Raw genomic sequence first — 27970 nt, forward strand, 5'->3', positions numbered from 1 at the left:
AGAAATATAGAATAAAACTGAGTTACTGCATTGAGGTGTGCCAAAGCCGCATGCCTCTAGGCTCAACTATTGCAAGTTGAATTCTCCACAGTATTTTCTTGTGCTTGGACTATCATTGGAAAGAAGAGGAAAGGCAGTGTTCACATTTGCCTATCTCAACCACTTGCTTCTTCATCATCTTCTCAACCAACACTTGAGGTATTTAATTTTCATAGACAAGTTTCAGGAATGATTATACTTGAAGTTTTGAGCTCCTTTCTAGATGATCATCTGTCTCCTTAAGTCCTGATGGCCCTATAACATGCCATCATCCCCGAGCTACTACATCCCTGTCAGCGTCCTATACCTTAGGTGTCACGTCCTCTGCGGCGATATTCTGGCTTGGTTCCTGGTGTCCTGTTTCGGGTCTACATCCTATGGCCTAGAATAAGGGCATGTAACACTCACCGAGTTTATAGACCCAGCCTCCAGGACTTCCTGAGGTGCACACTGATGACTTCACTGCTGTTCTAAAATAAAAGCAGGCTCAGTTCCTTTGGTGAGTCCCTGAGCAATAGGTCCTGATCCTTGATCCTGTGCCATTGTGGTCCCTGATTCTGTTCTTCAGTGTTCCAGCCTTGCCTTGCTGGTGCCTGCTGACTATTCAGGACCAGCCCCTTCCTGCCAGTCAGCTGCTACCTTTTGGAGCCTAAGCAGTGCTGAGTGCTGGTTAGGCTGCATCAATCCAATAGCAGCCCCAAGGGTCCATGCACCCTAAATCAGGACAGTTTGTTCATGCTATGGACCCTGCTGATGTTCCCCTATTAGAGTTTCTGTGGGTCCTCTTGCAGATGGTTCAGCAACAACAGAAGAAGCAAGCAGGGGTGGCTTAAGGCAATCTGCTGCCTGGGGTGAGAGATACAATGGTGCACCCTCTCCCATGGCATGGTGCAGGTGAAATCACCAAGAGGGCAGGGGGAAAGCAATGGAGGGTGAAATCACTCAGTTTTTGGACCTGTTATTTTTTTATTCTCAGTCTTCAATGTCCCCATTAGGGGGCATCGGAGAAATGTTTAATGTGGCGGGGAGACCATTGGCCACCCCATCCCTCAGTCTAGTAATAGGACTCCTCCATTCCCTATTGCCTGCCTTCCACCCTTCTCCAGGATCTTCCCCCTGGGGACGTGAGAGGTTGGTGAATGGTGGGAGACTGTGTGTGTAGCACACTACCTCAGAGAGCTGATACAAAAATATTAGATGCCCTAGACAAAACGTACAACCTTTCATTCTCCTGTCCCTCCCCTCCCCAAACAATTAAAACTTATAACATTTGTATTGACAAAATGCGTAAATTGGATAGTGTTAACACCTTTTCCACTAATGTACTGAAGGATGGCCACACTTCCTTATTCAAGCCATGCCCGAACCATTTCTCCATCAGAGAAATACCTGCTCATAAAAGGTGACCAAGACATCATCCTCAGACCTATGTAGAAGCTCTTACACCAAAAATTGGGAGGACCGTCTGGGAAATGCAATATTCCAAACTTTGAAGGACGATGACAAACCTGCCCTCTACATGGAGGACAAGGCATTCCTGAAGATAATGAACAAAAGAATTCCTCAAGGATGAGTCGAATAGCTGGGTGGTTCTTCTCCTATTTTGAACATCCAGATAAAGCTCGGTTGGGAGTAGAATGTTGAGATGGTGAAAATTAGTGCTAAGTCTTCAACGTTTTAGAAGTTCAACATTCCCTGAGGAAAGACCAAGCGGTCTGAAACGAGGCCCCGTTGGGCGGATGGTAACATAGGTGTATTGAGTGAACGTCGGTTACTTTAGTTTTGGACAGAGCATTTAAAAAAAAAAACAAACAGTTTGAAAAAAACAGCTTGAATGTTTCATCTTGATTTACACTGTCTCATGGAAGAAATTAGTTTGAGATATTGGTTGAAGTAATATTCCAAGTTTTTTTATTGCACTTGACATGGTTAAAAAATATAAAAAATAAGGTTGGAGGTGGATAGTTGATGATTAAAAAAAGGTCTAAGCACCTTACCAAATGGTGATTATTGAATTGCATATGAAACTTTCCAGTCCTTCCTAAATAATTTTTTATAAAAATACTTGTTTATTAGTTTTTGGGTATTGATTCAAATTATACAGATCATTATCAATGACGGTGATATAGCATTTAATCATCCTAAATTAAAGAAATATTTTTTGAAGGAGGTGATAACGATTGAGGTATTTAGGGAAACATTCCTGGCATTTGGAAGGTTTGAAGGCTAAGGGATGGTATGGGATCTTGGTGGAAGAGCTGCAAGCTCTTAAACTATTGAGGATGAATTTCTAAGAGTTTAGGTGTTTAACGTTGTGCGTTAGGATCCTTAATTGACCCTTTTGAAAATCTATTAGGGCTGAGTGCCTAAAATTAAGCTCCTAGTTTCACTAGGTGCTTAAATTTAGGACTTAACTTAGGAGACTAAATCTAGGTAAATGAATAGCAGGCTTAAATTTAGAACCCTAAATTTTAGGATCCTAAATTTATGTGAATTTTCAGTTGAAAACTAGGTGTTGTGGTCTCTACCGCTTCCCTCTGCCTAAGGCCCAAGCCTGCCTACCTCCGCTTCAGGAATCACCGTGCTCCGGACCCCGGGGGCTTCTCTCACTCCACGTGGCGTCCGCCATTACGTGCCTGCTTCTCTCCTGTCTCGCGTGCATGCGAGGACGCCCGTCTTGAGCGCTCAACCCCCGGAAGCCTGGCCCCGCCCGTGCGGGTGACGTCACGCCCAAGTCCCGATATAACCGGCGCTCAAACTATCTCTCATTGCCTTGCAACGAGGTTCACAACTCCATAGTTGTTCTTAGTTGCGTTCCTGGTGATCTCCACGTTGCCTGCTTCTGACTCCGGTTTGCTTCCGACTTCCGCTTCAGCCTGCTGCCTGCCTCTGACTCCGGTTTTCCTTTGACCCCGCTTCAGCCTGCTGCCTGCCTCCAACTCTGGTTTGCCTCTGACTCCGCTTCTGCCTGCTGCCTGCCTCCGACTCCGGTCTGCCTCCAACTCCGCTTCAGTCTGCAGCCAGCCCTGACCTCGGCCTGTATCTGATTCCGCTTCAGCCTACAGCCTGCTTCAGCCTCCGGTTTGCTACCGATTCCGCTTCAGCCTACAGCCTGCTTCAGCCTCCAGGTTTGCTACTGATTCCGCTTCAGCCTACAACCTGCTTCAGCCTCCGGTTTGCTACAGACTCCGCTGCTGCCCGCTGCCCTGCCTTCAGCCGGCCCTCGGTCCTGTACAGCCGGTCCCTGTCTCCCGGGTACCTTGGACTGCCTTTCCTGCCTGCTTGCTCTGGTCCCGGTCTGCCTATCTGAATTCCTGGACTTTCTGTCTCAATACCAAGTCCCGGGGATCCGGTGCCCTACGGGCTCCTCCCGGGGGTTCCTGGTTCCTGGGTGAACACCTTCTACTTGTGGCTCCGCCCCCCGGCCTGCCCTGTCACCCTAGGTAGGCCGGCCCAAGGGTCCACTATCTCGCCAGCAGTGTCCAACTGCAACACTAGGAGGTAAATGTTGAGTAAGTTGGCCAGTGGCAAAGTTATCCGGATAATTTTGCTGCCTTATTCAATATTGGGTTAATAAAAAAAAGTGATCAGCACAGCAGCCACTGATCTCCCCATCCCGATCCCACCAAATATAAAATCAGAGTAGGCGGAGATGCTCACTTCCTAAGCCCACCAAATATATAATTGCAGCGGACCAAGGGGCCCCTTCCTGATCCTACCACATATTTGTGTGAATTGAGACAGAGATAACATTTCTTGCCCAAGGTTTCAAAAGGTTAGCAGCAGAAGGAAGATTGAAATGTTCATCCCTGAATTGCTTCTGATTCAGTCTTCATGGTCCAGTGCTCCAGACCATACCTCTTTCTCTGTGAAAGCTCTATTGCAGAGCTTTGTAATGTTAAAATGTACATATTGTACATAAAATGGTAAACACAATGCTTGCATTGGGTGGAGGCAGACACCCATCCAGTTTAAAGGTGTGATAATTTAGCGTCTGTATGTTCATGCAGGTTTTGCAATTGTTTTCCATAAATCTCATTTCTGACAGGTGCAAACGTGAACTTACAGACAAATAATGAGATTGAAGAGACACCTCTGCACACAGCCGCACGCATGGCCATACCTGAGCTCGTGGCACTTTACGTTAGGCAAGGGGCAGTGGTGGATAGTGTCAATGCCCACATGGAGACCCCACTTGCTTGTGCATCTTACTGGGCCTTAAACCTAAAGGAACAGCAGTACAGCACTGCCCATCACCTCATCTGCAGGATGTTGTTAGACTACAAAGCAGAAGTTAACTCTCGCGATGAGGATTTTAAGTCGCCACTCCACAAGGCTGCCTGGAACTGCGACCACGTGCTGTTGGACATGATGCTGCAGGCAGGAGCTGAAGCCAATATTATGGACGTCAACGGCTGCGCACCCATCCAATATGTTATTAAAGTGACATCTGTGCGTCCCGCTGCTCAGCCTGAAATCTGCTACCAACTACTTTTAAATCATGGAGCTGCTCGCATATATCCTCTACAGTTTCACAAGGTAAGATATTTCTGCTGTTTGTATACACCAGGAGAAGCAGATCTACTTACCAAGTACTGAATCCATACATTACAGTGCAAGGCGAGAAGTGTGTACACAGCTGCTTTGAGAAAAGTGCACAAACACACACACACACAAAATCTTGTTTGATGTCAGATGCAGCCAAACTGGGGAAAACATACAAATGCTAACTGATTGAGTCAGCCTAGTATTTACATATACTGAACCAAAAAAACTCCATCAAACTCTTATGTGCAAAACAGATGGAATAAAAAAAAGAGGGCTAGTTGGAATTATTTTTTCTGAGCCAAAGTCTACTGAATGCAAGGTTGGAGGCCCAATGAAAGGGATTATATTGGGGCTCTTTAATTCTTGTCTCTGAGGGCCACAAACAGATATGTTTCTCATGAAAACCAAAATATTAAAAGCAACCTGATTCTTATACTACATACTGTATGTGCAGATATACCTGATAAATATCCATTATGGCAATCCAGAAACAAACAGACCCGTTGTTTACAACCCTGAAGGACTTGTGCTCAAAAGTCCTGGAGTGCGCTAACCTTATAAACGGTGAATAATTCTCAAGAGCTAGTCATGAATCCATTGTTAGTCTTACAAGAATTAAAAAGGAACTCGTTTGCTGATTATTATTATGTTTTTGGCCTGGCAACTTCCCATTTTTCCTTTGGGCTTCTGATTCAATTAGAATCTGCCCTCAAATAGGGCAGTTGCACCACAGTCCATCATTCACAATTTCTCGGGGGTTTTTTTTTTTGTTTTTTTTAAATCCACCCCCCTCTACAACCCACTCCCAGCCATCACAGCACAGGTCCTTGGCAGGGACCGCAGAAGGCAGCACTTTTCAGAAGCCAGTATGAGTGCGTACCCTGAATCCCAGCCATAGGTATTGCTGTTGTTCAAGAACTCGTGTAGCTCCCATCCTGGCAAGCTCTTGGGCAAGGGGGGAGACCAGGCCTGGACCCAGCACCTCCCACACAGGTGGGAAGAGTTTGCACTCTTCACAGCCCCTTAGGAATTTCTCTCACAGGGGCTCTTCTGCAATCCAAAGTGATTGTTCAAAAATAAAGTCCTCTGCTGGCACAGATGAGCAGGTAAACAAAAGTCTGAAATGATACATCGATGGCTACTACACCTAGAGTTCCAAAGATAAAGTCCAAAGCACACAGAAAGAAAAAATATGTTGGTTTCTGTGCACATTTTCCCAGTGCTGCATACCTGGGGCAGGTAAGCTCTATATTGGGGCAGGAGGTCTCCTCTCCTGGCTCGTAGGATGCAGCATTTCTTTCTTCCTTTTATGTCACTTCTCCCACATCAGAAGAGCCTGTGGCTGATTCCTTTTTGTCAGTTAGAAACTGGCAGGCGGTTTCTCTTTGAACTCCCCAAAGGACAATCCTCTGTTTTCTCCACACCTCTTCACTTATTCTCCTTGTCTGAAGAAATTCCTCTTCTGTCATCCTCCTAAACTTAGAATTCTCATAGAAACACTTCTCAGGAGTTTGTGCTCATGATCTCCAAAAATGCCTTTCTTCCTTGAGCCCCCAGCCACCTTCCTTGGACAAGAACTCTCCACTTCTGGAGCACTCCTCTGTTTGAGAGAGGGCCCCGTCCTCTTACGTCCTTTCCCTCTGGAGAGAAAAACCCCACCAGAACCCTGCACAAGGAGGGGCACTTTCTTCCTCCACCAATACCTTCCTGTGGGAATGGCACTCACGACTCCCCCTGCACTCACGTGAGCACAAGAATTATATCAAATATAGAGCACATCCTAAGGAAACCCACCTTCCCTGGCATCACTATTGGCAACTAGGACCTGTGCAGGCCACTGATAAGGGGCACCTGTGGGAGTCCCTTACCCCGGGATTCCACCTTTGCAGCCTCCCCAGCCCTGCTCTGCCCTGCTGGCTCAATGATAAGTCAGGAAAAGGACAAGGGCTGAATATAGCCGGCTATGCCATTTAAATGGATAACTGTTAGGTTAGCCGTCTGAATGGCTTTTGAATGTTGACCTCCTGAGGATTTTCAAAGCAAACTTATGCGTGCAAGTTGCTTTGAAAATACTTGGCAAAGTGTAACGTACACACCTTCGGCACGGACTCCTCTCCAAACTCTGACCCTCTATCCCCTTCCCATTAGGGGCCTGGCCTAAAACTCACTCCATAATTCCATTTCCAGGAGCACTCCCGGATATCCTCTTTTTACTGTTACCACCCCCCCCCCCCCCCACACACACACACACACTATATCCTGCCTAACTTGTTGTGACAATGACCTTCACCTTTCTGATCATTTGGAACAAGGGTCAGGGAATGAGGGTGAAAGGAGGGAGACTGAGGAGGACACTAAGGAAATATTTCTTTACTGAAAAGGGGATGGATGCATGGAACAGCCTCCCAGTGGAGGTGATGGGGACAAGAACAGTATCTACATTCAAGAAAGCATGGGTCAAGCTCAGGGAATCTCTGAGGAAATGCTAGGGATTGTAGAGTGTGCATTTGGTGTGGCTCGGCAGACTAGATAGGTGTGTGATCTTTTTCTGCCAACGTGTTTCTATGTTTCTATCGCTCTGCTTATTGACTTCTAACCCTGACCCTTTTCTCTGGGAGCAGTATGAGGGCTAGTATCTTAAAAAAAAACCTTCTTAAAGCAGCACCAGTCCCAATATTGATCCCAGGGCACTCAGATATTCATCTCTCTCCCTTGGGAAAACTTAGCCCATTTAGACCAACTCTCTGATTCCTGTCTTTTAATCAGTTACCAACCCACAGTAGGGCATTGCTTTCTTTCCTGTGATTTTTTTTAATTTCCTAAGGTGTCTCTCAGGATGAACTTTATCAAATGCCATCTAAAAATCTAGATATACTATATCGATTGGCTCACCCTTATTTACAGGTTTATTTACCCCTTCTAAATTGAAATAGATTGGTAAAGCAAGATATCCTTTTGCTGAATCCGTGTTGGCTATTCCCCATTAAGCTTATGCTATTTTACCTGGCACTAATGCCAGATTCTCTAGTCTATAGTTTCCTGGATTACCACTGGAGCCCTTTTTGAAACTGGTATTACATTGGCCACCCTCCAGTCGTCACAAACTATGACTGATTTAATGATAGCTCACAGATTACTTTTAACAAGTCTACAATTTCATATTTGAATTTTTAGAGCTCTGGGGTGAATACCATCTGGGCCTCGTGATTTGTCAATCTTTAGTTTATTAATTTGCTCTGTTACATCTTTCAGTATCATAGTTATTTGCTCCAGTTCCTTTGAATCATCACCTTCAAAGATCATTACTGGTGTAGATATTTCCCCAATATCTTCTGCAATATAGGCAGAAGCAAAGAACTCCATTAGTTTTTCTGATCTGGCCCTGTGCTCCCCGAGTATCTCCTTTTCCCCCTGTTTATGTAGTGGTCCAATTGATTCCTTCACAGGTTTCTTGCTGGTCTGATCCAGTATAGCATTTCTTATGTTCTTATGTTAATCCAAGTCCTCTTTCAATTTCAGTCTGTACCCTTTCTGACTCCATCTCTAACACAATTCTTCTGCTGATTCTGCACCCTATACTGCGACTCCTCTCCTGGCCCCCACTGTTGACACTCCCTCCAATTTGCCCGCCTTCCAACTAAGTCTCCTTTTGCCACAAACTTCTCTCAGCCCCTCTAAATCAAAAACATTCCCCAAAGAACCTCCCTCCTACCTGCCCTCTGCTCCTTTCAAATTCCAGTCCCTTTCTGCCAGTGATGCCTACTGATATGCTCCTGACCTTTCTCCTACTCCACTCTACCGCCTCCATTCTATACCATCACCTCTCTCGATCCCAGTTCCCCTATTGATACTAGCCCCATTCTCCCATTCCATTCCCCATCACATCTTCCCAGGCAAGGTACAAGATATTAGGCACCCTAGGCAAACCTTACAGCCGTGCACTCCCCTGCCCCACACTCAATTAAACATTGTACTTTTATAATAGATTTTATATGAAAAAGAACATTCAAAGTGCAGTCTTCTGAGGTAAAAAGATCACTTTACAGCAACATGTATGTGATATTTATATGCACTGCTGTGATGCCAACCAGAAAGCCCTGCAAAATAAGCAAAAAGGACACTTGGAACCCATTTGGCATTAGGCCTATTGTGATGCATATTGGGTGTGGGCTTGGTCCTCAGAAAGCCATGAGTAAGCTGAATTATGGTTACAATATAGTAAACCTCTCATACTAAACCAGCAAAAAATACCAGAACTCAAACAGTTACAACCCTACCTATGAAAAGGCAATACTGCAAATATTACACTAGTCCCTAAAACACCAATGCATATAGCACCTTCCTCCTTCAGCCTCTGTGGCCAATGGAATGACTCCTCTTTCTTTGAGCCACATGGCCAACACTGCTATTCCTGCTTCTGCTTGATGCTACTCTGCCTCCTGCTCCTTCTCCTTTCTGCTAGTCACTCAGGCCAATACTGCTCCACCTCATCCTCCTTTTGGACTCATGGGCTGACACTGCAGCCTAATCCTGCTCCTTTTGGCAGCATGCAACATCACTTCCTCTTCTGGACCCACATGGGCAGAAAGAAGAAGATACAATTTCTGTTTGTTCTGGGAAATCATCAGACTAGAAGGACTAGGGGGCATTCCATGAAGTTAGCAAGTAGCACATTTAAGACTAATCGGAGAAAATTCTTTTTCACTCAATGCACAATAAAGCTCTGGAATTTGTTGCCAGAGGATGTGGTTAGTGCAGTTAGTGTAGCTGGGTTCAAAAAGGTTTGGATAAGTTCTTGGAGGAGAAGTCTATTAATGCCTATTAATCAAGTTTACTTAGGGAATAGCCACTGCTATTAATTGCATCAGTAGCATGGGTTCTTCTTAGTGTTTGGGTAATTGCCAGATTCTTGTGGCCTGGTTTGGCCTCTGTTGGAAACAGGATGCTGGGCTTGATGGACCCTTGGTCTGACCCAGCATGGCACTTTCTTATGTTCTTATGATGTATAGCTGAACCTGCAAGCATAAGTGCGCTCCCTAATGCTGGAAACTTTTCCACTTTTAAATGGTAATTCAAATATAGAAACGATAGTTTGAATGTGCTAAACATGCATGTAATTAAGTGAGCACTCATTAGAGGGCATGCAGGGTGATATATGCTATGATAATCACATGTTTCAGACATATTGTAAAGTAAGAGGCCAGATCAGGCTGAAGGTTTGCATGCAACATTGAGTTGCTCAAGTACGTTGCACACCAAAAGCCATGTTCTTGCTGTCATTTATTATGCATGCTTTATTATGTTGTACATCGCTTAGTACATTCTTAGGTGATTAAGACATCTTGATAAAAATAGAGAAAGATAAAGGTAAAGATGCGTCTGTATAATCTTTTCCCAAGAAAAGGAGTGATTTCTCTAATTCTCTGTAGTTACATAGTCCTTCACTTGTCAACGAAACTTCTAAATTTCTCTTAGCCACTTCTATACTAACATAATAGAGGTTTCTGATAATAGTGAAAGAAAATGTACAACAAAGAAGGAGGTTGGCAGACTGACCAATTTGGATTTGAATCTTTTGTGTTTGCATTTACCTCTGATATAATCAGACTGAGTTCTTATTAGGCATATGAAGCTCTGCTCTGACGTTGTGCCTCCCCGGGGAGATTCTATTTGACAGTCCCTTCCCTGCTGGGGAGCGTACGTTCAAAAGTACCTTCGGAGCCTGCTGGGAAATTAGAAATAAACTGCCAGTGAGCACTTTGCCGGAATGGCCCCAACATGGCCCTGGCTCCATCCCCAGCATCACTCCTTTTCCTCACAGGGAAAAGTACACATGATGTGGAGAGCGTACATACGTTTCCCTGCACTGAGGGGGTAGGGGAGAGGAGGCAGTTTTCAAAGGACTTCTGCTTACCCAGAATCTATCCTACCCCCTGATGGCGCCAGCCTTGGGTTAAGCGGCAGTCGTTTTGAAGAACCGGAGGTGCATGGCAGGAGTGACTGGGCATCTCTCCTGCCCCTGGAAGACCTAAGACCTGCCCATGGGGTAAGGACTGCAGTGGGGGAAGGTCAGGGTACCTGGGGGGAGAGGCCTCTCCTTAAGTGGGTTTGGTGGGCAGGGGGGGGGGAGGAACCCAGAGCTGGACCCAGAGGTATTTCTTTTTTAAATGTATCCACGGCTGCTTCTTCAAAATGAAACCAAAGAAAAAACAACAAAATTGAATTTACTTTTCTTTCATTCCAGTTTGAAAATGAAGCATAACAAAATAGGAAACTGACATTTCCTATTTCAAATTGCAGCACATCACTAATGAAGGCTCATGCCCAACAGAGGAAGAATTCAGTGAATCCTTTTGGGCACTGTTAAGATTATGTTTCAATAATGACTAATGCAGCTGGGCTGTTAAGAGAAGAGATATGGTCTTACTACAGTGCTAAGGAAGGGGAAGTCCAAAGTATGTGATTATTTTGTTGCTGCTATGATCTCTACTATGGAATCCTGTGACTCATCCTGTTACGCTTTTCATTGCTGATTGACTGCTGGTATTCCAGAAGAATAAAAGATGTGAATATGTTGAACAAAAGGGCATTGTGTGAAACGCTGATTAAGTAAACCCAGGAATCTGGATTTGAGGTTTTGGATCTACCAATGAATGGGAAAAGAAAAGACTGAAAATTTTGTGCATGGGGCAATCTGATAGTCACAGAGGAAAAAAGGTTGATTTGTTAATATCCCTGTTCACAATAAGCAATTAATCTGAGCTAGGTCTAGTCCTCCATCTAAACAAACCATTCTGTTTTTTCAACCCACAGAAATGATGCTGGTGTCATAAGGACTGAGGATCAGACCTCTTATTTTACGTGCTCATAGCTGGGTTTAAACTTACCTTTTAAGTGAAAGATTGAATATAACAAAAATACAAAGAAAAGCCTACTTCAAGACTGCATCTTTTCTAGCTGAAGTCTAAATGAGAACTGTATCACATCATCATAAATTATATGTTGCCGCACTCCTTTCAGGTACTAGAAGCGTGCCACTCCTACCCCAGAGCAGTGGAAGTGATTGCCAATGCCTATGAACATATCAAATCAACATCAAAATGGACAGCAGCAATACCTGCTGATGTGTTAAAGGTAATAAACCTTATTACTTTTTTTTTTAAGTCTTTAAGGCAAATATTCAAAAAAGCCAATGTAGGGAGACTCCCAAATTTGATGCACTGTTTTTGAATCTGATGGCGGTACAAGAGGATATTCATAGTTGCCTTGTTTGGGAAAATGTTTAAATGTTTTTTGCATGCAGTACTACTAAATACCCACCAGTTTAGCATTTCAGACATGTGAGCATTGTATTTTATGATAATGTGAGATGTTTAGAAAATGTTGTTTATGTTCCCTTAAAGATTTGGGAGTTCTTATATTGGGTGATCATGGTTTAGCGGAAGATATAAAAATAGGAACTTTTGGCGGGTTTTTGCCCTTTAGTTCCTACCCTTATCAGAGTAAGGGTGGGTAACAGGGACTTCCGATATGGGACCAGCTGGAGTAACCAAACTGTAGTCTGGCAGGGCCAAGGGACCCGCCCAAGTGGGAGTGGGGCTCTTCCCCCTCAACAGGAGAGGCCTGTGGCCATGGAGTGGCATGAAGTGGGTTTTTCCTCCTCCTGATGAACTTACCAGGAGGTGAAGAAGAGGCATAACCAAGGAGAAAGCAAGGTTTTCGCCCCCTCCTGAGGAAGTGACCAAAGTGGTAAGAATCTGAGGCTGTTCCCCTTCGAGGGAATGAGGCCGGAAGATTAAGGAGTGGGGTGAGTCTGTTAAGAGGCGTGCCCCAAGAGGGTCCCTTGATGTGCAGTGGCCCGGGTAACTGCATTGGGAGAAAGGTGGTATAGAAGTTGAAGGGAAGGTCTACGACTGTAAGATGAGTGAGAAAAATCATGTAAATGGGAAATTGCACTTGGATCCTACTGGAGGTGAATATTGATATGGATATGCTAAATGGTGAAATCCCTGACTTAAAAAAGGTTGGGAATGTTATACTGCTTGTGAAATATGAGTGAGTAGATCATTTCTTCAGAATGGTCCAAGAGAAAAATAGTGGTTACGGAAAAGATAATGGAGAGATGGAATGTACCATTATGTTCCTAAGTAAATTGAGATTATGTATAGATTATGTATAATACTGACTGTTGGAAGCCCGTGTATTTATTCAGCGACCTAAATCGTAACCTGCTCACATCCATGTATATGGTTGCTGGCTGGTTCATCCAGAAAAATAAAATTAACAATTTTGGGGAGTTTGAAACTTGGTGTTGCTACATTTATTTAGCCAGCACTGGGGTAAGGCATGGGCTGAGAGTTCATGGAGGGGAGTAGATGGGAATCCTCCCTGTCCAGTCAGCCACAGAAGAGAATGGAGTCAAATACACTACTCCTGTTGTTACCATAAAGGTCTACTTCACCATCTGCATGACAAACTTAAACAGAGTTGGCCAGATAAGTTATCGAGAATATTCAGTGGGATAAACATACCATTAAATATCTCTGAATAAAGTTAACTGGGTAAACCTACCTGGATAACTTTGCCACCTAACCAGCAATATTCAAATCTAGCTGGTTAGAGTTCAAAGTTATTTGGATATGTATACCTGGATAGCTTTTAGGGATGTGCAGACCAAAAGTTTATGTTCATAAGTCCATAAGTCGAAAGGGGGGGTCAATTTCGGTCAATATGGACATATGGAGAATTCCATAAGTTGAGTCTATGTCCATACGTGCACCGATTCCCTAAATAAAAATTTAAACCCCTCACCCTCCTTAATCCCCCCCCCAAGACTTACCAAAACTCCCTGGTGGTCTAGCGGGGAGTCAGGACGCCATTTCTGTACTCCTTTGCGAGGAGCACGTGACGTCGGCGTCACGTCGGAGTCAGGAGGTCAGGAGGCCCCCCCAAGCTGGCCAAAAGTTCCTTTTGGGTCCGACGAGGGTCCCGGAGCAAACGCGTGGGGAATCACGTGACGTCGGCGTCACTCTGACGTGACGCCGATGTCACGTGCTCCTCACAAAGGAGTACAGAAATGGCGTCCTGACTCCCCGCTAGACCACCAGGGAGTTTTGGTAAGTCTTGGGGGGGGGGGGATTAAGGAGGGTGAGGGGTTTAAATTTTTATTTAGGATCAACAATCGCGATTTCCAATGTATTCAACATAGCTATGTTGGAAATCCGATCGTTTTCGCCTCATCACTTTTTTAAGTTAAAAAAAAAAAAAAGTTGCGTTTTACCTATAAGTTCAAAACGAATGCACACCCCTAATAGTTTTAATATCATTGGTTAAGCAGTGATTAATGTGAAAAACCGCACCTCCCAAGCGAGCCTCATGACCTGAGTCCCCGCCCACTCCCTTTCTCCCCAGCCAAAGATCTCCCGATCCCAGAAGTAGTATTTTAAGTTGCAGACCTCTAGACCCAAAATCCTTCTTCTCCCTGTCCCTGAACTTTAAATAAAAAGGGCCACAGCTTTGCTTTTCCTCCCCCCCTCCCACCCCTGCCAAGTCATCTCCTACCCTCCTACCTTTCCTCCATCCCCCAAACGTTTACTAGCAACTGGGAGCTCAAATCTTGTATCTCGCATCAAGAATTGTTCTGGCGGCATCGCTGTTCATGTAGGCGACCAGCGTCGTTGTCAGAGTATTGCTTTGATAGCCATGCTTGTTGCTTATGTGACCAGTGTTGCTGTCAGATCAACGCTGGACACACTGGGAATGGATGCAAGATCCAAGCTCCTGGCTGCCTGTAAAGCTTTGGGGGCTGTGGGTGAGGCAGGAAGGTATGAGGGGAAAAACAAAGCTCCGGTCCTTACATTATTTTTTATTTGAACTTAGGGGAGGGAGAGGGGGAGGAATGATTTTCAGACCTAGAGGCCCACAACTTAAATGCTTGTTCTGGAGGTCTTGGTGGGAGGCGACTTAGATATTTGACTATTTGGCTGAGGAGGGAGGCTGGAGGTAAAGCCTCAAGGCCTGTTCAGGGGATGTTTGGTTTTTTTCACATTAATCACTGCTTTGAATATCACTGGATAAGTTAAAGTTATTTGGGAATATGTTCCTAGATAACTTGAAACCATCTCTCACTCACATCGTGACGAGGCTGAATAACTTATTTGGCTAACTCTAAATATCAGATTGAGATGAATAAGTTATTCAGCTACAATATCTCAGCTCTGCTCCAGAGCTCCTTCAAAAATGTCCCTACATTAAGTAAAATTTAGCCAAATAATGACTTATCCGACCAAAATTTAGACCGATAATTGCCAGAGATATTCAATAGTAGGTATTTATCTGGATAACTCAAAAGTTGTCTGAATAAATGTCTTTGAATATCGGCCTCTAAGTTTTGGATTGTTTGTAGCAATTCCAACACCACACAAAATCAAACACACTGATGAGAGATACCGACATGTTAGAAGAGGCATTAATACTTATGTTTTCAGACCTTAGTGTGAGACTGACAGCATCTCATTTGTGGATCTCATATCATATGATATGACCCAAGAAAAATTCAATACCAAAATCTGCTTTGTGGATTAGTCATCACATGATTTAGTTCCAAGCACTGCAAAATGTTTCTTTGGTGTGACTACTAGTCCTAACCTTAAGGATCCTGAAGCTTTGCTTCCCCACTGTTTGGAATGGACCCCAGAGTTGTAATGAGTTGTCAGATCTCAGCAGCCTCCAGTATGACCTCCTTTTGGTGGTGAAGACACGAGCAGTGGGGCTACACTTATTGTACTACTCAAATGATTTGAAACCATTCATACTTTACTATACCAAACCCTACAGCTTGGAGAGTTTCACAGCTTTTAACATTTGTAGACCAAGCAAGTCATATTAATATTAATATTAGCTGGTTAACTTGTCCTGGTTATTCAGTGGGATAAACATCCCACAGAATATTCCTTATTATCTTGCTACGTGCACTATCCAGGGGTATGGATTACCTGTGGATTTTGTCCCAAAATGCAGAGCTTGAAAATTGCCCCTCTACTTAGACAATTGTATATCATGTGTGTCCACTGGGATAACTGCTTTTAATTTGGAACTAGTTCCTGTCTCCCTGATGCTTGTGCTCTCAGTTAAAGAGTTATGTTGTAGTACAGTTATGTAGCAGCAAGTGAGGTATTTAAACAGCCAGAGAAGGCCAACCTGCCTCAAAGCTATACATGTGACTAAGTTTCCTGCTTCTGCTGTATATCCTCTAGATCATTGGTTCTCAACTTTTTTCCCATTGTAGCACTCCTGACAGACCATGTTCACATGTGCAACACTCTGCTCATTACAATTCATGGCAGAAATAAAAAAGAAAGGCCCAGTATTATTTTTATTGTTAAGAATGACACAAGAGAGTCTGAACAGAAATTGCATAAATAGTAACTTCCCATATCAAACAGCACCAATTTCCAGCACTCAGTTACCACCTTACCTAAGAAAAGGCAACACTGAAAATATTACACCAATACACCTCCTATTAGGAAAATGGACCAAGCCAGGCTGCTATAGAGCCCTACACAAATTACACGCCAGCAGAATACCTCACCTCACTCACATGTGCGACCCTCTCTTAATAAAGAATAAAGAGACCATAAAGAATAACTAGAAACATACAGACAAAAACTGAACTGGAAACCGCAACAAGCCAGAGAGACTGTATACAGTGTAACAACGAAAAAAGTGAAACAAATCAAGAAATATAAAATCAATAGCAGTAAAGCCATAATAATAAAAAGAACAGATTATTTCAAAACAACTGATGAATGGAATATCCAATAATTAAAAATTCATATAAAAAAATTCTAGATACCAATAAAATATTTCAAAATAGCAGACACAAAGACCCAATAATGAAAAATAATAAGGATAAAAAAATGCTTTGCTCTGCATTCCTGGGAACATTTGATATCCAGGTGCCCTGAGATTGTTTGAATTAGCAGAAGAAGGGATGGTTGCTTGCAACTTTCTCCTCTCTCTGTCACACACAACCTCTCTCTCTCACACACTGGCTGTCAATCATGCACATATACACATGCTTTTTCTCTCTCACTTATATAGGCTCTTAATCACATATTTATACACATGCTGTCTTTTCACACATACACACACAGACTTTCAATGGCATGCTTACATACATGCTGTCTCTTTCTCTCACACACATAGACTCTCATTCACACACTTATATACATGCTCTTTTTCTCTCACTTACACACAGGCTCTCATTCACACACTTACATACATGCTCTCTTTCTCTCACACACAGGCTCTCAATCACATACTCACTTGCTCTCTCACCTACACTGGCTCTCAATCACACACAGACACACATGTTCTCTCTCTTACTTATACAAACAGGCTCTTAATCATGCATACACATGATCTCTCACTTACCCATACAGGTTCTCAACCATTCACTTATATTCATGTTATCTCTCTAACACACAAAGGATCTCAATCACACACACATACTTACTCAAACAGGTTTTCAATCACACACTTACATATATGCTTTTTCACACATAAACTCACACACACACACACACAAAGACACAGGATCTCAAACACTTATGCTTGCTTGCTCACTAACTCTCTCTCTCTCTCTCTCTCCCCCCTCCGAACTAGTAGCAGCAGAAGCCTCCTCCACTTATTGCCCTCACGGCCTCAAGAAAGGAATCCCATCAGCCATGGGGGCTGATGTTGCTACTCTTTTGCTCCATGTCATGCTGCTCATTCTTCAAATTGTGCCTCTCTTCTTTTCTTCAGGCCGATGCTGCCCGCACTAGCATGGTCTCTTCTTCTCGCGAGTGTGGTTGCTGCATACCGCTTCCTCTTCCGGGCCGCAGGGGGTGAGATGAAGAGACCTTGGCTTTCCTGCCGCGTTCCGCCCAGGCTATCATCATTTTAAGCCCGGGCGGAGGATGAGTTCCTATTTCACTGGGGCAGGGGGAGCAGCTGGGCCATCGGGGGACCGGGAAGTGTGGCGATACACCTGCATGCGCTTGGCGACACAACTGACTGAGAACTGCTGCTCTAGAAGACAGATTACTGATCTGGTTTACTGCACAAGAAGAATGTGAGACCAAACCCTGGTAATTCATGGTAGTATTCTGTATATGAAGCTAAGAGCTGCCTGTCAGAATTCACTAATTCTTGGCTGCTTAGTCTTAGACTTTGAGGGGTGAATGGTGGTAATATGGACCCATGGCTAGAGAAAAAGGGCTATACAGGGGACATATTTTCCTGATCCCTCAATTTTTCTACCCAGTTTAATATATCACTAGCCTTCAGTACTAACAATTTCAGGTTCATTTACAGATCAGTACTCAGTGGCTTTCAGGGTCTCACTCTGATGGTGCACTTAGAAAACCACCTCATATAGAAAAAACGGTTGAATTAGCTCAGAGCTGAAACTTGTGAGCAGTAATGCTAATCACCAAGGCTTCAACACTAGATATCATCCATGTGTACAGCTTTCACAAACATTCATAATTCATTAATCTTTGTGTAGCATGTCAAAAATCTGGGACCTTAATGACTACAGTAAATGGCCCATGCTTAACTTCTTCCCATAGAAAACCATGGGTTATGGTTTCCTCAGTAGCGGATAGGGGAGAAAGTGTGTTTGTACCTTTAAGCCTTAATGATATCATGCAGTGACATCTAGTGGTATAAATGGTAAGACTTAACAGAGCATGTGCCCATTTCTATGCCTTTCCCCTCAGCTCTCAGTTTGAACTGCTATTTATATTTGCTTCCTGGTGAGGAAACCAATGGAGGCATGACATTTTTCCATAAAGAGAATAAAGGCTTGTGGTCTAGCTTTTTATTTATTTATTTTTTTAAGAGCCCTAAGAGGAATCATGGGGATACCACCAAAGAAAATAGTCTGCCTTTTGGAAGTCTCTTTATTTCAACTGCAAAGATTTAAGTTTATGTATTTATTTCTTTAGAATTTCTTCTATATCGCACATTCAAAGCCCTAAGTGATTTACAAGATAAAATATTCACAATCATAAACAAACGTAATACAAACATAACAAACAATATGTAAAATGATGCCATGTCAAATCCATAACCTCTGCATCAAAAAATAAACGCTATCGTGTATCAGATTCCATCCTTAACCTTCGCTATAGCATTAGCTCCTAAAAGCTTGCTCAAACAAATATGTTTTTAATAATTTTTTTAAAGTCCTTGGTGCAGGAAAACAGTCTCAATGAAATTGGCAAGGAATTCCAAATAATTGGACCTGCCACAGAGAATGTCCCCTTTCGAACCTCGGCCAGTCTCACACAGCACATAGAGGGGACATCTAACAATCCTCTCTGAGAGGACCTTAATTCATTATCTGGCTGATAAAAATATAACATTGAATTAACCCTTAGCAGAGCAATATAATTGAGTAGATTGTGTACTAATTGCACAGTCTTATACTGGATCCTTCAAGCAAATGGAAGCCAATGTAATTCCATCAAGACAGAAGTGATGTGGTCACATCTACTCAAGCCAGAAATGAGACATGCTGCAGAATTTTTACTGATGAAACTGTATTGGATTTGCCAGAAATAAATTCCCTATGCAGAGAGATCCGTTGTGTTGCTAAGGAAATTCTGTTGTTGATTTTGTTGTTTGTTTTTGTTTGTTTGGGGTTTTTTTTTGTTACTGTCTGTCTATTTACTGTGGAAGCCTGTGAAATTTGATCTTGTTGAGATATCCCATTTATGTATTTAATAAACTTTGGCACTGTTGGAGACACCCAATCAATTTTTGGATGGAACTGTTTTTCCAGGGTTTAGGTTCACTGGAGGAGGAAGTTGCCAGTGAACTGTTACTAGTCAGAAGAAGCCAATTACTTGAGAGGGTTTTCGATTCATCCAGAAAGGGAAAATATTTCTCTGTCCAGTAGAAAAACCTCTGAGCCCGGTCCTCTATGCCATCTGCTCTACACTTTTTAGAACCCCACTGACCAGTACAGTGATTTGGAATTCCCCAGCATGTGATCTTAATTTATGTATTCCAAGTAGGGGTTACACCTTTAACAACAAACAAATGTTTTGTTGTTGTTGTTGTTGTTGTTGTTTTAACAACTAGGAAGCTGTATGGGGAGAAAGTTAAAAAAAACAAAGAGACAGGAAGAATCACATATTACCACTGATCCTGCCATAGTCCCCATCCTCTATAAACTTCTCAAACTTAATGCGATCACTAAAAAGGGGCGGCATCAAGACCAGAACAGGAGGAGTCGGGGCGGCACTGGGGCGGATGCCGCGAAGACATGGCAGACAGCGAAAAGGTAAGAACCCTTTTCACTGCCTATTTCGCACCCAATAGCACCACCTTTTATGATGGCGCTATTGGGTGCGAAAGCCGGCAGCGATCGCACCACAGAGGTGCGATTGCTGCTGGCTTTTGCAGGCCTGCCCCCCGCTTTGCCCCGCCCCCCTGTACCCGCGCGATTCACGACGACGCGGCATCTTAGAAAATCTAGGCCTTAGCTAATTTTGTGTAGGCTTTTAGACTGTCCAAATTTAGTTAAAATATATTTCAGAAAACTCTCACAGAAAAGTGATGACCATCAGCAAGAAGGTCAATACAAGGTTTCTTTTTTTAAGATGCGGGGATTACGAATGCTTCTGAAAGATGTGTGAATGAACTGCAGCTGAAGTTGAAGCCTTGACAACTGGTGCTGCTCCTACTCACATCTTTCAAACTTGTGCTAATTCAACCATTTTGCTAAGTGTTAGTGTGCAAAAATGCCTCAAGTATTACTGAGCTGTATCATTATTTCAGAACCTGTAGGGAGACATGGACTGTCCCATTACATTACTAATGTGTAAGTTACTATACGGTATACAGCAAACACCAGAGGCAGGCAATTTCAGTCCCAGAGTGCCACAAACTGGTAGGGTTTTCAGGATATCCAAAATTAATATGCTTGAGAGATATTTGCATACAATGGAGGCAATGCATGCAAATATATCCTATGCATTTTCATTATGAATAACCTGAAAAACAGACCTATTTGTGGCATTCCAGGACTGTAGTTGACTACCCTTATACTTATACTGCAAAATAGAGATTTCCCAAAGGATATATAGAGAGTCAACAGCAGAGGTGAATCTTGAGTGCATGGCATGTGGCAGGACTTCTTAAGTTCAAAATTGATGGTGTAAAATAGTTGTTCATACAAATCAATTCACTTTACAATCAAATTATGAATTATGTATCTGAAAACTCTGGGTTTGGAAGGTGAGGTTCCTCAGTATGTAGCCTTTGTTTCCGTACATGAATGATTGTGTGGGTTCAGTTTGAGCTAGTTTAACAGTTGTTTAAATTGACCACAGGTGGCAAAAATTGTTAACTCATACAGGTCTTAGGAAAACAACTGTTATAATGTTCAAACACTTGCAAACCCCACTAGTTGTTGCGGTCTCCACCGCTTCCCCTCTGCCCGCTCTGCATTGCGCTTACCTACGCTGGTGGAAACGACGTTCTCGTGGCTCTGTTGATCCTTCAGGACGTCCGCCATTGCCGGCTCACCTCCCTGCCGCCATGCGTGCGCGTGAGGACGCGCACTATGGATGCACAGCCACCGGAAGCCGGGCCCCGCCCGGGTTAACGACGCCACGCCCCAAGCTCGATTTAACCGGCGTTCGCTTCCCATCTCATTGCCTTGCAACGAGGGTCACTACTGGATAGTAGTTCTAAGTTGCGCTTCACTTGTTCCACGTTCCTGACTCGACTTCAGCTCGTTCCTGACTACTCTTCTGTCTGCCGCCTGCCATCGACCTCAGCCTGTTCCTGACTCCGCTTCTGTCTGCCGCCTGCCATCGACCTCAGCCTGTTCCTGACTCCGCCTCTGCTCGCAGCAGGCCACCGACCCTGCTCGTGCCTGGTGCCGATCCAGCCGGCTGCCAGCCTGACTTGGGTTCGTCTTTGTTCCAGCTCACAGCTTGCTCCAGCTCACAGCCTGCTCCAGCTCACAGCTTGCTCCAGCTCATGGCACGCTACAGACTCCGCTCCAGTTCTCAGCACGCTACAGACTCCGTTCCAGCTCACAGTTTGCTTCAGCTCACAGCACGCTACAGACTCCGTTCCAGCTCACAGCTTGCTCCAGCTCACAGCACGCTACAGACTCCGTTCCTGCTCACAGCTTGCTTCAGCTCACAGCTTGCTCCAGCTCACGGCACGCTACAGACTCCGTTCCAGCTCACAGCTTGCTCCAGCTCACAGCACGCTACAGACTCCATTCCTGCTCACAGCTTGCCTCAGTGCCCAGCACACTAAAGACTCTGTATCTGCCCCTTCTGCTCCAGTACTGCTGGACTCCACTAGCCCCAGTCTACTGGACTACTGTACCTTACTCTCTGCCCAGGCCATCTGCTGCTATAGAGACTTACACTGTGCTCCTAAGCCCCAAGGATCTAGGACCCTACGGGCTCCTCCTGGGGGGTTCCTGGTTCCCGGGTGAAGACCTCTGCCTGTGGCTCCGCCTCCCGACCTGCCCTATCTCGGGGTAGTTCGGCCCAAGGGTTCACTCCTGGTCTGCAGCTTCCTGGACTGCAACACTAGTACTGCCTTCCAAATTTAGCTGCATGTAACAGTGGCATATAAGAGGGTCCAAGGAACAGTGTACTTCTGACACTTTTTCAGAATGGTGGCACATCTAACGTAATATAATCAACACATAAGAAGGAAAGAAGAGGTATTTTGTTTCCAATCTGCCTCCCCTTCCAACAAAGCTCAGAAATATCTGGTTTCAGACACAAATAGGCTTAGCAAAGTCTGGCCACTACTGTTGGCATTATAACTCCAATAAGTGTACTCACACTTTATAGTGCTTTATTTCCCAGAAAATGAGATTCCCATGGCAGCAAAAAGAAAATTATCACCCATTACAGTACATCCCAGGATAATTACATTGCAAAGTGACCTAATCCATTTCTCCTATGGGTAATCTCACTGCTTCACAAAGTTTGTAAGCTTCTTTTCAACATTTTGCATTTTTTTTTCTTCCCCATGCTCACAATTTTCCAGAGAGTTATTGTTCTTCAGAAGATGCACCTTCTACTGAGCCAAGTCCATCAAAATAGGATGTCGTACTGCCATCTCTGGGAAATCTTTAAAGATATGCTGCTCTGTCTCCAGCTCTCTCAGAAAAGCTCTGGATCTGTGATCAGATTGATGATCAATCACAACATGGACCAAACCACCTGGAGTCTGTCTCACAGGGGTGTTCCTGGGGCATACCAATATTTCAGGTTGCCAAAGGGCTACATATATGAGGAGATAGGAAAACCCATCCTCACATTCACCCCTGTTTTTTCAGGTGGCTAGGATTAAATCTGATCTGATCTGCTCAGTTCTAGTCAGTAGTAATTAATGCCACATATTTTTTGAATCATTTTTACTTTCTGCTTACTTACTTGCACCTTACTTTCTTCTATTACAGAGGCACTGGAAATTTTACGAGTCCCTCTTCTCGGTTTGCAGTAACTCTCCAAGGTCACTTATGCATCTGGCCAGGTGTGCTGTTCGAGGAGCATTGTGCAGGAAGTGCCATCAAGCCATCCCTTTGCTTTCATTACCACTGCAATTAAAAAAATATCTGCTTCTAGAACCAGAAGGAATAATCTACTGAGATGTAGCCAATGAAAAACAGTCAGTGTAAATATCCTTCCAGGACAACAGGTATTCATATCTGGAAAGCCTCATCTTTTCAGTGGCATACCTATGAACTTTCTGAGTCAGCAATGAATGTAATTTGGGAGCCTTCAATTATTATGGAGCATTCTGATATTATAGAGGGTAGCCCCACTGCATCCTATGGAGATTGATGAGGTGATTGAAGGGGATCTTATTCCCATGAATGGTGTAACTGAGGTGCAAGCTCTTGTAAAGGTCACAAATCTAAAACATGCTGCTTAGAACAAAGCCAGAATGAGAATGGTCTTAACTTCTTGATTCCCCTGCAACAGCCACTGATTGTCCAAGTACCCTTATTCTGGAGCCTTAGTTAAGTGTGTGTTGGTGCTGCTCACATTTAGATGTCTCATGTTAGAAAGAATTTGCTGTAGATATGTGGAAATACTTGACTTCCAGTCTCCAAGGTATACAGATTCTATCTCAGTTTTCAACTGAGTCCTCTTACTTATAAAGCATGCATGGCTAGATGCTGTCTTTAAAGAAAAGGACAGAACTGCATACTTAGGAGTTCTTCAGATGTTGAACCTGAGCTCTGGATATCTGGGAGATGGTGATAAAAAAACAATGTAGTAGAGAATGAAAGTGGGGCAGTGATAGTGACAGAAATCATCATGTAGGGGCTGGGGCACCTTTTCCTGCAGTTAGGTGCACTAAATGCAAAAGCTACAATTTTTAGAAATAACCGCCTGCACCACAAAACACTAAAGCCCTAATTTTAAAAGCCCAGCGTGCATTAAAACCGGGGGTGTGGGGGGTGTGTGTGGGGGGGGTGAGTGTGTTACATGGTGGCCAGGTCTTGCGCACGCCGAGCCCATTTTAGAAAGGGTCCATCATGTGCATAACAAATGGTACGCGCCAAAGAGCCAGGTTAGATGAAAGGGGTGGGCCAGGGCATGGTCTGGGCGGGGAGAGGAGGGGGGGCGGGGGATGGCCAGGACAGCATTCACATTAGGCCCTGTCCCGGGGAAGAGCACTCCGGCAGCCGGCCTGCGCGCGTAACTTACTTGTGCTCCAAAGGAGCATGTAGATTAAAAACCATAAAAAACACCACAAGTTAGGGTTAGTTTAGGGGTCGGGGAGGCGAGGGGAAAAGGGAGGAAGGGTAGATGGGGATAAAGGAAAGTTCCCTCCCAGTCCGCTCCTTGATTGTAGCGGTCTGGGAGGGAACTGGGCAAAAGCGTATGTTATAAAATAGCTGCATCCATGTGCGCGCGCCGGGAACCACGCATGGAAGCACGTGCAGAGTTTTCAAAATCTAGCCCTAAGTGAATCCTCCACCTCCTAATTTCAGTGTGGACATAATAAAAATGTTCCTGTTTTAAAAGATATGGATGACATATTATCCCCAGTTTCTCATTCTACAAACAGCTTTCTATTGGAGGATCTGAATGCATACTGACATCACCCAGCCTCTTAAGTCAACCCTAAACACCTTTGATGGCAAGACTGGATGGACTTTTTTGTTCTTTATCTGCTGTCCTTTACTATGTTACTAAGTGAGGCTTTGATAACTTTCCTTACTTACAAGGTAACATAGTAACTAGTAACGTAATAGTTATGGACCGATAAGTCTACTTGCCCCAGGGTGCCCGAGTGCTCCTACCTACTTTGTTGCTATGAGACCTTCCTCATTCTCTAGTTTCCCTTCCCTGCCCTTTCCATTGATCTGAATCTGCCACAAGCAGGCTTGAGGTTTGTCACTGTTTATCTTACTATTGCTGTGTTCCAGCAATCTTATGTCCCACAAAGAAAAGCCAAGAGGAAGTGGCAGCAGTCCCAAGACAACCAATGAGAAAATGTGTTGAAAAAATGTGTGTGCTTTATTTTAATCATTCAATAAAAGTACTACTAATAAAATACATGGGTATCCCAATACACTTAAAAGGAGAAGAAAACTGCCAATTGTCTGCTATTTCTACTTTATTTAGTCTACAATTAAAGCAAACTCATGGGTACTTGAGCGTTCCATGAGGACTGAAGTCCTCATGGAACGCTCTTTCACTGTGAAGTTCATTTCATTCCCAAAATGATATTAGTGTTTAATATTTATAAAATTTCCTCTTATTTAGTCATTTCTCTTATTTTGAATCTAAGGTAATTGGAGCCTTGTACTGATAGCATAACATTTTGTAATATAATTTATTATGTTGTAACATGTCTTACGATACTAGAATGTAAGGTGTGGAATTAATAAATGTTATTATTTTATTTCAGACACATCCTATCACCAAGGTATTCAAAGCATGGTACAACAATTAAATACATTCAATTAATAATTGAAATATCAATATTGATCCTTATCAGAGCCCCATGCAGGTCTTAATTCAACATATGACTTCTTTTAGATGTTGTTGATTTGTTTCTAGATTTTTGTTTACTTATTATTCATATTTTAACCATCTTCCAACAAAAAAACTGGTATACATAACATTCAATGACAAACTGCAAAGCAAACATAAAAATCAATATAAAATATATAACAAAAATAAAACAGAATGCCAAATTATAAACATGGATATACAAACCAGTGATCCATTCATAGACTTAAAAGCAATTATGTGTATTTCCCAGCACAGTTAGATCTAATTAAAATTTCCTAATTTGAATCCTAAAAAAAGTATGCATATTCTCAAAATGGAATAGCCATCTATCCTATGTCATTTCTAAAAATGTGATCTGTGTATACCTGTAGGTACTACATCAAGACTGAGGTAGATCTGTTTGCCTAAAAGAGCCATATGCTCATTCCATAAATCACAGCATCATGTATATTCTATGTTCTTGCTAATGGTTATGCAAATTGCTGTTTATTCTGTACTTTGTTTTTCTAGATGTATTTTGATTATTACTGTATTGTTTTTATTTTATTGTTTGTTGTTAAATATTTATGCTTATTTATTATGTATGAAGTTTTATTTTCATTGTCCATTGCCTCAAGGATCTGGTGGGTGAGTGTGAAATAAATAACTTGTATGTTGGTAAATGTAAGCATACAAAGCACCTCCTTCAGACCAGAGTATAATTGTACATACCTGTTTGATGTTTCAGGTCCTGGAGTTGCTGTTTTAGGATCTTCCAGATTAAGAGTCCAATCAGTAAAGCAGGCTCTGTCTCTCTTTTGTAAAGAATATAACTGGATCTGATCCAGGGAGCAATAATTTCCTTTAGGACATACAAGCCTGGATTTCCCACTTTGTAAACTATGCAGCATTTTAAAGACAGTGGGATAAAAAGGGCAACATCTCCTCTGTCCCTTTCATCTCAAGCTATTTGGCAGTAACTCCAGTTTGGCTTCCACCTTCTATTTCATGGAGACAGCCCTTGACAAAGTTTCCAGCAACCTCTTCATGGCCAAGGCCATGGGCCTTTACTTGATCTTTGCCCTCCCTGACCTATCTGTTGATTTTAACACTAGTGATCTTCATTTACTCATTGACACTCTATAATCACTTGAATTTCAGAACTGTATCTTATCTTGGTTCTCCTCTCAGCTATTTCACTGCAGTTTTAATTTATCTTCTAGAACAGGGACAGCCAACTCCAGTCATCAAGAGCCAAAAATAGGTCTAGTTTTTAGGATATCCACAGTGAATATGCATGAAATATATATGCCTAGATTGAAAGTAGTGTGTGCAAATTTATCTCATGCATATTCATCGTGGATCTTCTGAAAACCAGACTTGTTTGTGGTTCTTGAGGACTAGAGTTGGCCACCCCTTTTCTAATGGATCCTCCTCCTCCACCATTGTCTCATTATCAATGTGTCTCAGGGCTCTGCTCTGTTCCCTCTTCTCTCTTTACACACATTCTCTTGGTTCTCTGAACTCTTCCCATGGCTTTGAATATCATCTTTATGCCAGTGACTCCAAGATCTATCTTTCTGCACCAGAACTTTCATCCAGTGCCAAGTCTCATCCTGCTTCTCTAACAGCAAAGCCTGGATATCGCACCACCACCTTAAACGTATCATGCCCAAGGTAGAACTTCTTATCAATCCTTCCAAACCCATTTCCTCCTTTCCCTCTCATTCTATCTCTGAGAATAACACTGTCATTTTCCCAGTCCTCTCAGCCCTCAACATTGGGATCGTCTTCATCTCCTCTCACTCTTTCTCTGCACACATTCAAAACTGCTAAAATGTGTTCTTTCTCTATAAAATCACCAAAATCCATCCCTTCCTTTATAAACACACTGCCAATACCCATATCCAGTCTCTCAGCACCTCCACTTACACTACAGCAAACCACTTCTAACAGGTCTCCCACTGAAAAATCCATATCCATTTCAATCGATTCAAAATTCATGTTGCGTTTGGCGGTCCATGGGCTGCTCTCGAAAAACACTGCTCTTACCTCGCCAGCCGGGCCATTCCCCTTGCTTCTAGATGCAGCAAAATGATACCAGCACTCCTTATGGCAGGGTACCACTTCCTGATACAGCAATATGCTGCTGGCTCACCACCCGGCAGGACACCACCAACCTCAACCTGATGTGCTCCCCTTTAGGTGCATGCTCAGCCGACACCACTGGCTTTAAAGGACCTATGACAGGTAAAGCCCTGCGGTGCCTTCTGATGACCTCATATGCTCAGCTCTATAAAGGGCTCTTTCTGTCTCTCCCTCACTACCTCAGC

At 43.4% G+C, this 27970-nt stretch overlaps 1 protein-coding gene across 1 annotated transcript in view; it reads left to right on the forward strand.

Moving 5' to 3' along the window:
• Window positions 1–24082, forward strand: part of ASB4 (ankyrin repeat and SOCS box containing 4) — a 47670-nt gene extending 23588 nt beyond the window's left edge. The window contains exons 3-5 of the mRNA XM_029588924.1: window positions 4088–4578; window positions 11608–11721; window positions 23084–24082. Of these exons, the coding sequence (XP_029444784.1) occupies window positions 4088–4578; window positions 11608–11721; window positions 23084–23272 (794 nt within the window). The 3' untranslated portion in view covers window positions 23273–24082. The remainder of the gene's footprint in view (window positions 1–4087; window positions 4579–11607; window positions 11722–23083) is intronic.
• The last annotated feature ends 3888 nt before the right edge of the window (window positions 24083–27970 follow it).

This window comes from Rhinatrema bivittatum, chromosome 2 (genome assembly GCF_901001135.1).
Source record: "Rhinatrema bivittatum chromosome 2, aRhiBiv1.1, whole genome shotgun sequence".
Lineage (NCBI taxonomy): Eukaryota > Metazoa > Chordata > Amphibia > Gymnophiona > Rhinatrematidae > Rhinatrema > Rhinatrema bivittatum.